Raw genomic sequence first — 16,627 nt, forward strand, 5'->3', positions numbered from 1 at the left:
CCATATTCTCAGCATGTATTCAGTGTGGCCTGACATTTCTACAGCATTTCTTTCCTTGAAGGATGAAAAGCTTCCTCACAAGTTAAGAACAAGATTCTCTACTTTTTGACACAATGCAGTGGGCTTCAGTGAGGTGCTGTTAGATTTCCCTTCCCATATCTGATCAGAGAATAAACAACTTGGATCTTTTCCTGCTCTAGTATGCCTCAAAAAACACAGGACAGCCTGACCACATACCCACAGTCCAGAACTGAGAAGCAGCAGCCAAGAGGCAATCAGGTTTAAAGAATTCAGAGATTCTGCTGCCAAAAGACAGTGAGCTATGGGCCAAAAGGAGCATTTATGCTCTGAAAAAGCCCTGGAATATCAGCATTCTGCTCATCCAGTGCTGAGAGATGAAGGGCTGGAGTAATGCTGAAACCATGGCTCAAAGAGCACAGGCAGCTGAGCACAGAAATGCAGATGAGTGCATCCTCTCCAGCTTGTGCAGAAGCCAGACAGAAGAAATCTGAATGAAGGCAGTGAAGAAACTGTTGGCATTTATGTTGTAGTAACTGACTGATTACTTTTATGTGAGTTGGTAGGAACCTGCTCTCTGCAATTCAGAATTCACACTCTCATTCTGGATCTTGTGAAAAACACAGGGTTGCTTTTTTTTCTTTTCCAGTAATTCACTTTAAAACTCTCCAGAGTAATAAAAACAAGAGTGAGAACCTAGAATGAAGAACGGGAGTATTAGGATATAAAGAGAAAAGCATGAAAAATATCTGTAGCTGCATTTACAATTGCATATCTGAGTCTGAAAGACAAAGAATAATCTTTTCTTCACAGTAAAAGCTGCATATTTTAGCTAGGTTTTACTGGAAGTGTCCTGGATAGCTCAGAAAAAAAAGCCCCCACATCATTTAGAAAGTGAAGCTCATATAGCAACCCACCCCATCTCTTCCTTTCAAAGAGGTCACCAGCTTCTAGTTTTTATGTAATTTCCTTAAAAAAAAAACAAACAAACAAACAAAAAAAAAAAACCAAAAAAAAAAAAGAAAAAAGGAAAAGAAAGGTTTGGTCTTTTTTTTTTTTCTGTGCACAAAGATTGATTCATTAGATTTTTTTTGTCTCTGGGCATTGAACAGCCTTTAGTTGAATAGAGTTGGAGTTCATGCAACTTAATTGGAAGAGCATAATTTCCAACATCTCCCTGGGATATTTACTCTGAATGGTGAGACACAAGAAAAAGAAATTGCTGATTTTTAATGTTTTATGCTGTGGAAAGGATTCATTGTTTTACTCAGCAGCTTGAGTGCTTTATGAGTAGGAAGGGGTCTCCCTGTCAAGAATGAACACAGTACTTTTCTTTCATCCCCATCATGTGTGTGGATGTGAAAGAAACTAAAATACTGTGAGTTTTCTACTCACATCATCACAGTCACCTTGAGACACCAAAAGTTTGAGAAATGTCACCCTTTTAGAATTTGCTGCACAGTCATCAGCAATTCTGCACAGTCATCAGCAATTAATTTCTTGTTAAAGGAAGTTGTCACAATTACAATATTCCCACACTTCTGAACAAAAACAACAGTGAATTGTCATCTAGGGAACCCCAAATGGAAGAAACATCAACAATTTTGGCAGCATTCCCAACTAAACCATCAAAAGTTTGAGCAACATGGCACTACTGCTTAAAACAAGAAACTTTCTGCAAATTCCTGCTGCTGATTTAACTGTGACTCTCCACCTACCAGAAAAACTACACAATGGTTGAAAAAGCCTTGGAAAGTGCTGAATCTACTCCTGCATAATAACAGAGTAAATGACAGCTGGGGAAAAATATTGGAATTCTAGAAATGTTTTTGTTCTTTTAGAATTCTTTTTTGCAATGCAAGCTACAGCATCTGGTTGATCTTACGACTTCAATACTTCTTTTTTAGAAGATGTTTAAAAGATTTTGAAATTCATTGTAAAAGCTGGCCAGACTCCCAGCTGCCTTCTGGCTAAGAGACCCTTGCTGGAAGATGGAAGCCAAAAGATCCTTCCCATAGGATGTTTGGTTACCCTAAATCCCATCATTTTATCTGTGGCTGCTCTCCCATCCACAATATGTGGGGTTATGTGAGGACACAATCCTCCACACTTCCTCCACATGAAAAGGAATGATACTCTGAAATGTAAATATGGATATGGTGTGTCCTTACTGCTGCTGCTGAACATCTCACATTCGCAGATAAACTGAACAGGGAAGTGATTATCTCTTCAATTTAACTACTGATTTGTGCTGCTACCCCCTTTTCCTCCAAGAGCTGAAGCTGTGCTGGACTGCAGAACCTGTCCTTGGAGAGCAGAGTTTATTCACATGACACAACACCTAACTCCCTCAGGATAATCCTACCGAAGCCAATTGCTTCACTTGAGTTCTACACCCGTATTTGCACAACAAAGGGGCAGCAAAGACAAAGTACGATTTACAAATGAGGTCTCCCACTGCCACGGGCAAGTTAACTGATTAGGAAATGCAAATTTGTGGAGTGGAACTTCCAGGAGGGAAAGGAGTAGCTAAGGAGCATTAGCTGCTTACTTAGTAAATAATTATCTAAAGCAGCTCAGACATTCTGCCCGGGGCTGGGGGTGAGGGATGTGTGCGAGGTGAGTGCTGCCCTCCTCCGCTCTGCTCTCAGCAGGCGTGAACACCAGACATTCGCAGGGTGCTACTCGGCATCCTTCGGCCAGGCTCGACAGTGAAGCTCTGGCTGCCAGATGTCTCATCTAGGGATGCTAAGGCAGCAATAAACCCTGCCAGCATTTCTGATTGCTGGATAACACATGCAAATAAGAAAAGCAAATCATTCTGTAATCCTCTCTACTTCAGAGGGGAAAAAGATTCAAGATTAACCTCAATTTGTGCTGTGGTTTAGTCCAATACGTGGAGACTGATGATTCCTCTCCCACTTTGACCTTAAAAAGTAGGGTAAGGAGAGGCCACAGGGAGAGAGGTGCTTCCTTCTCTCACCAGCATGCTGCAGCTCTTTCAGCTGACTTTCCTGGTGGATTTAATGCTATTTAGATTGGCCAGGGTGGGTCCCTCAGCTGCTCTGGCATCACCCCCATGCAGATGCTGACGTGACAGAGCTCAGCAGCTCTGCAGCACACACAGACTCGGGCTGCTCTGATCAAAGGTAACAACCCTGCCTTCCCCAAATTTATCTGATATTAAATTGGCTGAACTCTGTGGAATTCAAGATTTTAGAAGAACATAGATCAGATGTAAGAGGCTGTTCCTTGATTTCAAAGATTTTACACTTTCCTGTACTTTGCAATCCTCTGATTTATCTACTCTACCTTCAAGTGATTTGGGTCTTATTCATCACAGCTCAACCTTAATTCTGTAACACTTTTCTCTGTTATTACTCAATTTTTGGCATATATCAGTTATGACACAGGACAATCCTTTTCCTCCAGGAAGGCCATGAAATCATATTTATGAAAATATAATATGGTTTAGGATGCTGGGCTCGTTATGCATATTTTTACACTAAGATTCACACAAAAGTGTTCAAGAATAAGAACCTGCCTGGTGCCTTTCTCTGGATGAGAAGGGTTGACATAATTTTGTCTACCAAACTCATTATTTTTTAAAATTCTCACAAAAGAACCATTCTTCAACTGCTTTTACAGTGAGTATAAACATCTTTCCCTCTGTGTTTTTTCAGCTTTACCCAGTACTTTGGGTTTTCTGCATCTTGATGCTTCTTTCTGTATCACACACTGGAGGCTGAGGCATCTCAGGACACAGGGAAATTGTGCTTTTCTTTCTTCTTTTTCCAGATGTCTTAGCCTGCATATTCCATTTGCATTGTTCTCTTTTCTCACTTACAAAGTGCACACTTTCATATTTAGCAGAGATTTGTTTCCTAAACCTCATTAAGCAGGGAATACTTTTACTAATCCAATTCAGCAAATTATAGTTTTATCAGAACTGTCCTTTAGAAAGAGCTTTCAGAAATTGCTCTGCAACTCATCTGGAAAATGTGCACAGATAGGAGGATTTATTTTCCAAACAGAGAGTTTTAATCTCTCATTAAAACAAAAAAAAACACCAACAAAAATCCCAAACAAAACCAATACAGGACAATAGTTAGTGCTGCTAAAATTAATACAATGTTTGTTTTCTATGCTACAGAAGGAAATCCAGCATCTCACAAGAAATGAGCTTTACAGGAACTCTCTCTTTGGGGGCATGCACTGCCCTCAGAGCTGCTGTCAGTATTTGATGTACCTGGCCCTGGACTCAGCAGTGTGTGGGTGTCACGCTGACAAACACACTTGGGTTCATGTCTTCTGCTCTCGCAGCTCACAACACCTCACCCTGCCTTTGTTGGCTGGATTTTTATAGCACAGGCTGCCGTGGGACCCAGGGGATGTGGAAGTGACACACATCATCCCGAGGTCTCAGCCCACACTGCCCGTGCTTTATTTTTATCAGTATGAAATAAAACAGCACAAGGTTCAATAAACCGGTTCAGATTTTATTATTTTGCATGGGTCTGGCTTTGATGAAGATGTTGAAGTACCAACATGCTAATTAATGATGACAAAAGAGTAACAAATCATAGTGGATCCAGCCTGAGCAAACAGCAGCAGGAAGAATGCTGAGGTTGTACGAATTAACAGATGATTAAAGATGCATTGGGCTACGCCTTAGTCATGGACTGAAAATGTCATTAAAAAAATCATCAAACCCTCTATAAATAACTCCATGATTATTTCTCAGGGAAATTGTCAGGTATTGCAACACTGCTCAATTGTTTATTTTCCTTCCTCAACAGAACAAAGACTGAAATATTTACTATATTATTTAAATGTTATTTTATAGACCACTGTCTATAGAAAAAGTAATGTTTTCAGCATGTACAGCTCAGGGAATAGCAAGAAAATTTTAATCTGATGAAAAATGAATTACTTTCTAAAAAACAAAACAATGAGCAAAAAACCCACAAGGTCAGGTTCTAAAATGAAGTAAAACACTGATCAAAATGGGAGATAACCACTTCTTTTATCTTTATAAAACAAAACCCAGAATTCAGCACAGGGTATTTGATTCTGCCAACAGTATGACTTGAATCTTTGTATTACAGCACTGAAATGAACTACTTTGGGCTGTAGCCTCCCCTTGAAACTCAAAGTATACACGGTTCATTTGCACTGCCTTCTGCCTACTCAGCACAGCCACATCCCTCGGCCTGATCATGTGCTCTGCAGGGATCCACGTCCTGAATTGCCAAGGAGAAACACGGGCAGAGCCAAGCACACGGGCAGCATTCCCTTGGCTTCCCACAAACCACCTGGAGGGTGTGGATGGAGGTGCTGGAGCCTGTCAAAAACGCCAATCACTTGGTTTTGTTTGTTTTTTTTAAAAATTTTAAAAGTTTAATGATAATAAAATAGTTATAAAAATAGCAATATAATTAGAGTAATAATAATTTGGACAATTTGGAGTAGGACAATATGAGACAATAGAAACAAAGAGTTATGGACAGTCTGGGTACCTTCTTCTGGGCAGCATAAGCCTGAAAAAGGACACACGTTAACAGAGGATTAACCCTTAAAAGCAATAACCTGTTGCATATTCACACATCTCATACACGATGCATAAATTCCATTCAAACACAGGATTCTGTCCGGTCATCATCAACTTCTTCCTCTTAATCCTAACCAGTGTCTTCATGGCTGAGCGAGGCAGGAAGAAGTTTGTTTCTTCTGATAAGAGAGCAATAAATTCTCTTTCTCTGAAAGATTTAGGTGTCCTGTGGCTGCTATCTTGGTGCGAGTCCTTTCTTTAAAAAAAAAACTATCCTACATAGCATAGTTTCTATTTTAAACTTATGTTATAACCCAAGACTCTATTTAACACACTCCATAAGAAAATTAATACAGCATAACTTTCTAACATAACACATAGAATATTCATTTTAATATTTGCGAAAAGCCAGTCATAAAGTACGCATTTTTCACAGAGAACAGCGCTCTGAGGGCCGGGCCGGGGCAGCGCCCTCAGCGCCGCGGGGCTCAGGGGGCCTGGGCAGGGCAGCCGTGCCCAGCCCGCCCTGCCCGAGCAGAGATGCCCGGAGTGCTCTGTGCAGGAAGGGCCTGCAGAGCCCATCCTGATCCAGCCCTGCCATGGGGAGAGACACCCGCAGCCATCCCCGGCTGCTCCAAACCCGTCCGACCGGGCCCCGGACACCTGCAGGGATGGAGCACCCACAGCTGCTCCGGGCAGCCTGTGCCAGGGCCGCCCGCACAGCGAGGAATTCCCCGCAAAACCCAATCCCAGTGTGAGGCTGTCCTGATACAGCTCCGAGACGCCGCTTTAGCGCACCTCGGGCTGCGGGGCGCGGGGACGGACGGCAGCGGCTGCGGAGCCCCGGCGCTGGGGCAGCCGCGGTGCCGATGCCGGTGCTGATCCCGCTCCCGCTCCCGCTCCCCATCCCGGTCCTGGTCCCGATCCCCGATCCCCGATCCCCAGTCCCCAGTCCTGATCCCGATCCCAGTCGCATCACGATCCTGATCCCAATTCCCGGTCCCGGTCCCGGTCCCCCCTCAGCGGCGCCGGGCGCGGGCCGGGCCCGGCGCATGCGTGGTGCCGGTGGCGGGCGGTGCCTCACGGGCTGGCGGGAGCCGCGGCCCGGCCATGTCCGAGGCGTATTTCCCCGTGGGCCCCGGGCTGGGCATGGAGGAGAATTTCCTCTCGCTGGACGATATCCTGATGTCGCAGGAGAAGCTGCCGGGGCGCGCCGAGAGCGCGCTGCCGCGCCTGGCCGTGTTGATGGGGCAGGGCGCCAGCAGCGCCGAGTCCGTCCCGGAGGTAACGGGGAAGGGGACGCGGGAGCGTCGCTCTCGGGATGGGACACGGGACCCCGGACTGTCGCTCTCGGGAGGGGACACGGGACACGGGAGTGTCGCTCTCGGGAGGGGACGGGGCGCGGCGTCTCTGTCCCGGGCCCGCCGCCTCGCCCGCCCCTCCTGTCGCGCCTCCCAGGCCCGGCCGCCCTCTCTTGGTGGTCACTGCAAGGATGCTCTCCGCTACTTTCCCTAAAGTTATTCTGCTTTTATTATATACAGCTTGCCTGTTTGGGTTTTTTTTTTCCTTCTTTTTCTCTTGCTGTTTCATCAGCTGACAATTCTTAAACCATAGAACGTGAATAGAAAGTCCCCTTTCTGAGTCTTGCGGTAATAAGGCCTCTAAGTGTGTCTGGTTTATGCTGCAGTGACAAAGGACTGTTCTGGAAACAAAATTGACTTTTTAAATGCTGGATCTTCATTAATAAAGTTCACTCTATGTCTTTGGGGCTGCTTCAGGTGTACTTTGATGGCAAGGATAACTTTTGGCTTCTCTGGTTCCCCCAGGGATCGAAGCTGGAAATCCCCCTGTGGCTTGCTAAAGGGCTGCATGACAGCAAAAGGAGAATCATCTCTGTGGAACTGCCAAAGATTTACAAGGAAGCCTGGAGGACGGTGTTCAGTGCTGATGCCAATGTGGTTGATCTGCATAAAATGGGGCCCTACTACTATGGATTTGGCTCACAGCTCCTGAATTTTGAGAATCCAGAGAATCCTGAGATAGCTCAGAGTATCCTGCAGGCAAGTATCTGAATCAGGTCTTGAAACTTAGATTTGCATTTTTCTGTCTTCGTTTAGTTCCCAGCTGCTTAGCAGTCTTCAGGAAAAATATCCTGGTTTAATCCAGATGACTTCTGGATTGAATATGGATGTCCCTCTTGGCAGCTGCACCGGCTGGGTATTTCATAAAATCCTGTAAAACAGGACTAGAGGAGATGTAGGATTATTTAACACTACCTGTCTTTAAATCTCTCTAATGCTGAGAGCTCACCCTGCTCTGGGCAATCTCTTTCAGTACCTTGCCAGCCTCACCTTAGGAGGTTTGCTCCAATGTCTGAACCAAAGCTCCTTCACAGCAATACAAGCTCTGTTCTGTTTGTCTCATACAAAGTAAATGCAGAGGACAGATTATTCTCTTCCCTCCTGCAGCAGTCCCAGTTCATTTGATGTTTCTCTATGGGTCATGCTCCCTAACCTCAGTGCCCTCATTGTGCACTGCTGGTGCCTCACCAGTGGATCTGCATCCACCACACCATGCCCTGAACAGCAGTGCAGTCTCATGCTCAGGACTTGTGCTGCTGAAAACAAAAGGATTACTTTGTGAGTTTTGTGTGGCTGCGATGCTCTTGGCTCATCTTGGTGCAGCATCTGGTTTGTCACGATGCAGTCACACGGATCTGTCTTTGGTTTGCAGTCCTCACTGAGATGGTACAGGTTGCATCTGTGAACAAATAATTTCCTGACTCTGTGCTATTTCTGCCTTAATGTAAAACCTTCTGTTAGTCCTGGGGGAATGACAGCCTATTGTTTTCACACCATCTTTCTAATTAGTCAGGATTGCTATGAATTAAGAGTTCTGCTCCCCGACATGCCTGCAGTCAGCCCTTCTCCTTCTCCTGCATGTTGCATGCTGATTTAATAAGCACAGCTTCTATTCCTTTAGTAAGCTCATTAATTAACATCTCAAGCAGTAGCTGGTTCCACAGAGACCCCAGTGGAACTCCACTCAGTGTGTTCTTCCCTCCTGACAGGAGCTGTGGATGATGGCTGTCTCCCCTGACAATCTTTGGGTGGTCTGGCTACATCTTCCAGCAGTGCCCCATGACAGATGCCCCTCTGCTGCTCTTCCTGCCTGTGCAAGGCCTGGCGCCCTGCCCTAGCAGGAAACCAGGCTGGGCTCTGGGAATTTGTTCTTGGCAAGTCCGTGGTGGCTGTGATTCTTTTATTATCTTGCAGAAGTTTCTGTATTGCTTCTTTGTTCCAGTATGCTTCCAGGAATTGATGCTGATGGATTTATAATTCCCTGGCTCTTCCCTTCTCCCTCTCCATCTCCCCTTTCTCTTTTAAAAGATAGATGTCATCTTTGTCTGTTTCCGGACTTGAGTCTTCTTGAGCTTTTAAACATAACCACTAACAGCTCTGAGATCTCTTCAGCCAGGTCTCTAAGTGGGCTGGGAAGATTTTTATTGCATTTTTTTTTCCCTTTCTCCGTGCTTTACATTAAGGCTGATGCAGAGAGGCTTTAAAGTGCTGCTGCTTTCTTGGAGCTGTCCACTGAACATGTGCTTTGTGCATTGAGGAGGTGCCCACGCCTTTCCTTGTCTTTTCTTTTTCTGCTAATGGACATCTGAGGGAAAAAAGCCACAGTAGAATTCATTACTTATTGACAGAAAAATCAAAGCATGCCAGGTTTGATTTCTCTTTTTAAAAGCAAACAAGGGGGGAGTTGTGCTGAGTTAAAAACCTATAAGTTTATCCTTATTTAACCTATTACTTTATCCTATAAGTTCTGGGAACTCTAAAATCAACTTCTGAAATAACAAAGCACAGTTTTCAAAGAGTTCTGACCCTTTTTTTTTTCCAGTTCTCAAAAGCAAAGATAGAGAGGAAAATAAAATGCCTTAAATACATCTTGTTCCTTAGCTTTTCAAAATAGTATTTATAAGTTGCAGATTGGTTTGTTTTTTCACCTTTTTCATGGTTAAATGTTTTTCTAGCATACTGAGTGCTTTTCAGCAGCAGTTTGGCTTAGCTTCACAACTTGCAGCTTGTACGTTCCTGTGGCATGAGATTCATTCTTCCTGCTCTAAAGCAATGATTGCTTGAGAAGTGAGACAGAATAGATCATAGCTGTGTTGTATCCTGTGGTCTCCTCAAGCCTGTTTTGAGGAAGCAGCCAAAATCCAATTCTGTGTTTGCTTCCCATCCAATATCAGGTATTTGATGTCCCAGCTCAGGCACGAGGCGATTTTGTCTTTGTAGCCGAGCTTAACAAGCAATGTGCTGGTTGCAGACTTGTGAACAGGAGCCTAAACTTTGTCTTTTCAGCTGTGACAGCTCAGGGCTCCAGGTGTGAGCCTGGAGCTGAGGCTGTGTTACCTGTCTGTGACTCTGTCTGTCCCCTCAGACGTTCGTTGCCCGTTTCCGCCGCATCATGGACTCCTCTCAGAACGCCTACAACGAGGACACGTCCGCGCTGGTGGCACGCCTGGATGAGCTGGAAAGGGCTCTCTTTCAAGTGGGCCAGAAAGGGCTGAATGACTTCCAGTGCTGGGAAAAGGGACAGGCTTCTCAAATCACAGCTTCCAGTCTGGTGCAGAACTATGGGAAAAGGAAGCTCACAGAAGTGGATGGTTAAAAGTCTCAAGAACATGAAGTTACAGTTGGGAATACAGATTTACAGCCTGTTGTAGAAGAGAAAAATCAATCAATTTAGGGAAGGACAGGCTCCCTGTCCATTAATGGGCATTCTTTGTAGCAGCTTTGGGTAAAACTAATGAAAATTTTAAAGGCAGAGGGCAAGGGTACAAGAACAAGATGACACCACTGAACAGCCTTACAGCTTACTCATGGCACTCTTGAGGAGTTGCAGCTAAAGTGTTTGCTAGGTGGCTGAAAGGCCATGAGAGGATTTTCTAAAAGGGTTATAAATACTAATTATTGCTCCAAATTGATATTAACAATATCAGATCTGGACAGAAATGTAATTTATGTATTTAATCTTGTCCTTCCCATCCCAACCTCCTGGAAACAACTGTTGATTCTTTGAACAGCTGTTTCCAGGTTCCCTGTTCTTTAGAGAGCCCCAGTGATGTGGAAAAAATGTGATACAGCATTAATTTCATTTCTTATACACTGAGGTGGAACAGGTGCTCTTAGTGAGGCAGGAATGTTTATCTTTGCTGACTCCTGTACACAGTACCAGTGCCCTGGAGAGAAATTCCTCCTCAAACCCACACAGCAAGTGGCTGCACAGGTCTCGTGCTGCCTTGTCCTCCCTCTCCCTTTTTGGCCCTTGTGACCTTGGTGCTGTGCAGTAAAGAGTGTTCTTGTTTGATGCCTGTGGCTTTTGCACTGGATTTGTCTCTGTGATGGGTGTTCTACAGAGGAGGAAGGAGAAGGCAGCAAAGAGTAAAGTCTGGACCAGATCAAAAGCAGAAACTTCAATGGAACCTCTGCCCCATTATCAACCTTTGAAATACTTGTTCCTCCGTGAGAAATTCGTCTGATTTCTAAATTTGGTTAGTAGAAGGGACAGAGCAAATGAACTGAGTTTCCTTCCTTCTGATCCATCCAAATGAATCTAGGAATATGATCCTGGTAAATGTCATCCTTGCCAGTAGGAGTGACTGGATTTGGGACTTGCTAAACAGCACAGTGATTATCATCCCATGTGGATGCCCTTAAACCTAGATCATCTCAAGTCCCATTGGATGGAGACAGAAGATGTGGTTATCTCTGTAGGGCTTAGTTCCTGCAGCCCTCAGGATGGTTGTCCTTTGGGAGCAGTATTAGACACCTTAGAGGTGCTTCTGTGCCTCTGTAGAAAGAGAACCTAAGCAGAGGAGCTGGGTCCTGGTGCTGCTGAGCACTTCCACTTCTGTGGGAAGTTTATTTCACCTCCCTGGGAGGTGACAGCAAGATCCAAGTCTCAGAGGAGCTGTTACTGGACTTGCAGAGGCCCTGGATATTGGATTCAAACAAGACCTCGAGCACAAAGGGCTGTTCCTTGGCCAGAGATGTTGAAGCTCAGCCTGTGGAGGTGGTCAGAGGGGACAGTGTTGTGCCTTCACAGCTGTCTCAGTGCCTCCCCTCAGCTGCCCTGCCACAGGAGACCAGCTGGAAGCTTGCCTGACAAAGTATTTGAAGTATGTGCAGGATGAAATGCTGCTGCACTTAATGACTTAATGGCACATAATGGCTTATGCATTTGGCAGTTGTCCATTTCTGGATTTTTATCTTGAATAAATGTTTTGTAAGGCAATGCTCATAGTGTGAAAAGTCTGTTGTTAATTGCGTCGCAGCAGAAAAATCAAATGGGAAAGTCCAGGTCTGTACACAAGTGTGGCCATGGTAGATAATCCCTCTGCTCTTACAGGTAATGTGGTCAGGAGCTAACTTGTGCAGTTGTACCAGTGTAGAAACAGTTCCTGTCTGACTTAGCCCAGGTGGGGTCTGGCAGCTTGCACAGGCTGTGGCAGAGACCCTGCCAGGCAATCAATAAGCTGCTGCTTTAATGAATTGCATTTTTAGGAACATGAGATGGGTAGAGATGACTCTGTGTTACTTCAGCTTTGTTGTAGTGCTGGTGGGAGGTGGGAATTGGCTGTCTCTATCCAGATCCTGCTGCTCCAGGCACTGTGGCAAACATTTTGTGTACCATGGCAGAGCTGTGATCAATGCTGCAAGGGGAGCAAGTTGAAGTCCATCTGTGACAAGAAGCATCTTTCAATTGGAAATATTATTTTACTGAGATGTTTGCCTTGGGATGTAGCTGGTTTATAACAAAAATCATGAGTTTCATCAGTTTCTGGACTGGTTTTGGTGACTATCCAAGCTAATTTTCTTGCATTTGTAAGAACATTTTTCTTCTCTACTGCTAGATGCAAAATCCAAGCAGAAGGCTGCTCACTTGCCAACATTTTGTGCAACAGCCTTCAGAGTAGGGAGGAAAAAAATGCCTGAAGTAGTCTTCAATGTCACTGGCTTTTTGTAAGAAGGCAATGCCACTTGTAATAACCATGAGTTAAGAACCCTTAAAAATCTGATCCTGTAATTTTAAATTGCAGTATTGGTTAGTTTTTTTTCTGTCCAGAAGAGTGCTCTTTACTTCTTGTGAACACAGCTGTCCTTTTCCATGGCACTGCAGCAAGCGCTAAGTTAGAGGAGTTTGAACTTGTGTGTTTCCAGAATGGTACAATAAATCTTCATTACAGAACTACCTGGAAAAGGTCTGAAATGGACTATTAAGTTTTATTTCTCCCATGTCCTTCAGTTTTTAAATTGAAGGACTGCTGGTATTTATGACAAATCAGTCCATAGACACATTTTACAGTATTGCCACAAATGTTTTCATTGCAATCAAGTGAAAAAATAGGCAAAATTTGAGCAGCAACCAGGAGGAACTGACATACTGTAACACCAAGTATTATTTTTATGAGAGACACAGTGGCACCTGGCTGAGTTAGGAGCATAAGCTGTTCTGATCTTCAACCAGTGATTTTCTACCTTTTTGGGTAACCAGCTACAACAGAAGCTTCGTTCAAAATTTTAATCGAAATCTGGGTTTGGTAGGTTGCACTATCTTGTCCTAGATTGGAGCATACAGGAGGAGTGGATGTCATGGTTGGCAATGAAAATGAAGGATTACTGACTGCTGCCGCAGGAGGGAAGGGGTGAGAAAGCTGTGGAATCCAAAACCCTTCTGCCAGGGAGAAATTTGCCACCCCCAGGTCCTGACCATGGTGGAACCCAGAGGGGGCTTGAGACAAGGAACAAAAACAAGAAGGAAGAGGAGACTGAGCTTCCACCTCCCCTGGGCACACTGAGTGTGCCTGATGGGCTTTGCTTCCCAATGGGAATTGCTCTGGGGAGTCTCTTCCCTGGGGGCTGGCCAGGCTCTGCTGCACAGGGCCAGGCTTGCCTGGAGCCCCCAGAGCCAGCTCCTTGCTCTGCTCTGGGGAGCAGGACAGCACCAGGAGCACTGTGCTGTTTGCCAGAACACTCCTCAGCTGCTGTGGAAAATTACAAGGGGCACAGCCCCAAAAAGCCAAGGCATTTGTTCTGGTTTTCCAAACACTTCATTAATGTCATTGACAATACCAGCAGGTTCCTCAGATTAGCGTGCTTCTATTTTTGAAGAGTTATTCCTCGTGGCAGGCTGCCAGGCAGTGCCAGCAGCCTCAGTATCCTTTCTATCAGGATTGGCAGGGCACACTGGTCCATTGCCTTTCATTAGCCTTTGGGAGGATTTACAGCTGCAGCTCTTTGCAGTGCTTCCCCACACCTTGGGGAAAATGCACCTTCCTTGGGATTCCCAGCTGGACCTGTGCAAGGCAGAGATCTCCTCTGTTGTAGGAAAAAAGCCACTTTTCTGCTGCGGGGTCGAGGCAAGGCACAGGCAGCAGACGGGCTTAGCAAGGTTTGGGGGTGAGTAGCATAGAGGGACACAGAATAAGGAATCCCAGTTTGGGATTTTGGGATTCCCAGCTGGACCTGTGCAAGGCAGAGATCTCCTCTGATGTAGGAAAAAAGCATTTTTCTGCTGCTGAGCAGGGTTTGGGGGTGAGGAGCATAGAGGGACACAGAATAGGGAATCCCAGTTTGCCTGCAGATGAGCTTGAGAAACTGCAACCCTAAAGACAGTCCCAAACTCACCCTCCTGGGATTTCTGTGTCTGGAAATGGGCAGTAGTAAGGAGATATCACCTGAGGGTCACAGTGGTGCTGTTCCCTTTTTGTGATGCTGTGATACAAAAACAAAGGTGGCAGAAATCAAATGGAGGTTGAAAACTCGACTCAGCTTGTGTGGCTTGTAGGACAGGGCTTGTCCCTTGCTGTCCCATTGGCCCCTGGAGAGCCCTGGGTTCTCCCCAGGGAAAGCAGAGGAGGATGGTGACAAACCCTCACAAACCCTCGCTGAACATAAAAGACAATTTTCCCCCTGACTTCAGAGCAGGAAGCTGCCAAATGCTGAGGATGTAATGTGGTGGTTTTTTCCTCAGGCATTAGAGCAGAATGGAGTGAGGAGGTGGCTGTGGGACTTGGCAGCAATGCCCATGGGAGGAAGCAGTGAGGCAGATGCAGTAATCAGTACAATCAAAGCAGCCCTCACATGTGCTTATTTCTCTTGCTGTGGGACCATCCTGGGCAGGGTGGGTGTATCTTTGCAGACAGGCTCTCATCACAGCAAGGATTTAAGATGAGTTTCTTGCCTTCACCTCACAAATACCAGATTTGCAGGTTTTTGGCTGTTTAGTTGACATCCTGCAGGCCCTTTCCTAAGTGCTCTTTGTGTCCATGGGTGGCTGAATGGCCATTTCTCTGCTGGGGTGAGGGAACAAGCCAGACACAGGCCCTGGGCAGCACTAACAAACCAACTGTGAGAGTCACACCCTTTGCAAAGGCTTCCAGAGAAAGGTCCTCCCTCTCCTCAGCTGTGCTGGTGGGGACCCAAGGAGTGCTGATGGAGTGGAGCCAAGCCTCCTGGGCTGGGCTGTACTCTGCACTCATCTGCTACTGCCCTGTAGTATTGGGGTTGTGCCCTGTGCATTTGGGGTTACTCCAAGTTTGCACCAAATCAGCAGGGTTTATTGCAGTCATGGTGGATTTACTGAGCTCTGCCTGGAGGCTGAGCTGGTATTTTCCCTTTCAGTTTGGGCTCTCAGGTGCACAAATGCAGCTCTGGCTGCCCGGCTGAGTCTGTCCCTGCTGATGGAGGCAGAATGGGGTGAACAGACCACGGCCTCCCTGGGTGGCCAGGCTCTGTTCAGCCAGCACTGCTCTGGATTCTCACTGCATCCTCCAAGCGAGCCCTCCTGGGGCGTGCAGTGACATTTAACTGACTGCTCCCACCCTCATCACCCTCTGGAGCTCTGCTGTGTCCTGGCTGCACCCAGCACCCTGGGGCTTCAGCTGACTCAACAGGGCAGGGAAAAGGCTCTAGGAAAAGGAAATCACTGCAAATCAGGCCTTGGGAACAGCATCTGCTTTATGGCAGGGACCGATTTAATCTCCTTAGCAATCGCCTCAATTGTAGAATCAGCAGGATGCTAATTAATTGAGAGGTGCTCAGCGACAGCCACTGAGATCCCTCCTGGCTTTAAGTGGAAGCCTTTTGGGTTTGGCATTTGTGCTGGCTGCTCTCCTAGCAAGAGGGTGTGCCTGGGGGCTAAATCCCTGTGTGGGGTGTCTGACACCAGTCACCTCGGGCTGCCTGTCCCTCCCTGCTGGCCGTGCCCGGGGCTGGGGTGCCCACACACCCCTGAGATGACGCCATGGCTGTGGGAAGCACTGCCCTGGCCTCCCACTCCTGGCTCTTGGCCCAGGGAGCCAGTAGAGAGGGGTGGCTGCAATCCATGAAACACCTCACCCTGCCTCCCTCTGGCCCTTCCAGCCTGGAGCCAGCCCCTCACCTCCACCCTGAAAGCCCACAAGCCGATTAAGCCCAGCATGTTAATTGGCTGTGACAGCTCATTTTGTTATCTTGCACTTTGTTATTGATGGGGTGCGTGTGACTGGCTTGGCAGGGAAGGTCAGTGCCAGGATGGGCTGGAGCCCCTTGTTTGGTGCACTCCAGCACGTGGAGGGGGCTCCAGGAGCCCTGCCAGGATCAGCTGCAGAGCAGCAGCCACCTCAGGGGGCATTTAACCCCAGGGTGTGCAACACCCTGACTCAGGAGCTCATGGAGACTCCAAGAGAAGTGGGTTTGGGTGGGTATCTGGCACCCACTGGTGCAAACCACTCTTTCCAGGGCTGGGTGATACAAAGATTTGATTTAAAGCCCCTGAGGCGGGAAGATGCACAGGACAGCACCTGGTATCCAGCTCTCCCCAAACCAGTTTGGGGCTTCATCTTGGTTTTATCTTAGGCATCTACAAGGGACAGGGCTAAAAAGGGAAGGAAAGGATGAGTGTGCAGGGAGCTGGAGAGCTGAAGGAGGGAGCTTTGTGGTTGTCCAGCGAGCCAAGAGTGGGAGGAAGAGATGAAGGCTTGCCTCAGGAAGGGAGAGAGGTTGGTGC

General features: G+C 46.4%; 1 protein-coding gene and 1 long non-coding RNA gene across 2 annotated transcripts; one reads left to right on the top strand and one right to left on the bottom strand.

Annotated features, from left to right (window-relative positions):
- Window positions 1–5,406: 5,406 nt before the first annotated feature.
- On the bottom strand, window positions 5,407–10,073 carry LOC118691306 (uncharacterized). The gene is made up of 2 exons (XR_004980989.2): window positions 9,988–10,073; window positions 5,407–9,235 (listed from the first exon to the last, which is right to left on the bottom strand). It is a non-coding gene; the product is annotated as an uncharacterized LOC118691306 (long non-coding RNA).
- GINS3 (GINS complex subunit 3) lies at window positions 6,657–11,872 on the top strand. Its single transcript, XM_036390456.2, has 3 exons — window positions 6,657–6,853; window positions 7,396–7,629; window positions 10,016–11,872. Exons 1-3 carry the CDS (start codon window positions 6,680–6,682, stop codon window positions 10,244–10,246), a joined length of 639 nt encoding a protein of 212 aa, XP_036246349.1. The 5' UTR covers window positions 6,657–6,679; the 3' UTR covers window positions 10,247–11,872.
- The last annotated feature ends 4,755 nt before the right edge of the window (window positions 11,873–16,627 follow it).

Source organism: Molothrus ater, chromosome 12 (genome assembly GCF_012460135.2).
Source record: "Molothrus ater isolate BHLD 08-10-18 breed brown headed cowbird chromosome 12, BPBGC_Mater_1.1, whole genome shotgun sequence".
In the NCBI taxonomy this organism is placed as follows: domain Eukaryota; kingdom Metazoa; phylum Chordata; class Aves; order Passeriformes; family Icteridae; genus Molothrus; species Molothrus ater.

Excerpts from the sequence above, each read along its gene's own strand:
- GINS3 (XM_036390456.2), top strand. The coding sequence starts at position 6,680 with ATGTCCGAGGCGTATTTCCCCGTGGGCCCCGGGCTGGGCATGGAGGAG. Across the intron at positions 6,854-7,395 it reads GCGCCGAGTCCGTCCCGGAG|GGATCGAAGCTGGAAATCCC; the intron begins GTAACGGGGAAG and ends TGGTTCCCCCAG. Across the intron at positions 7,630-10,015 it reads TAGCTCAGAGTATCCTGCAG|ACGTTCGTTGCCCGTTTCCG; the intron begins GCAAGTATCTGA and ends CTGTCCCCTCAG.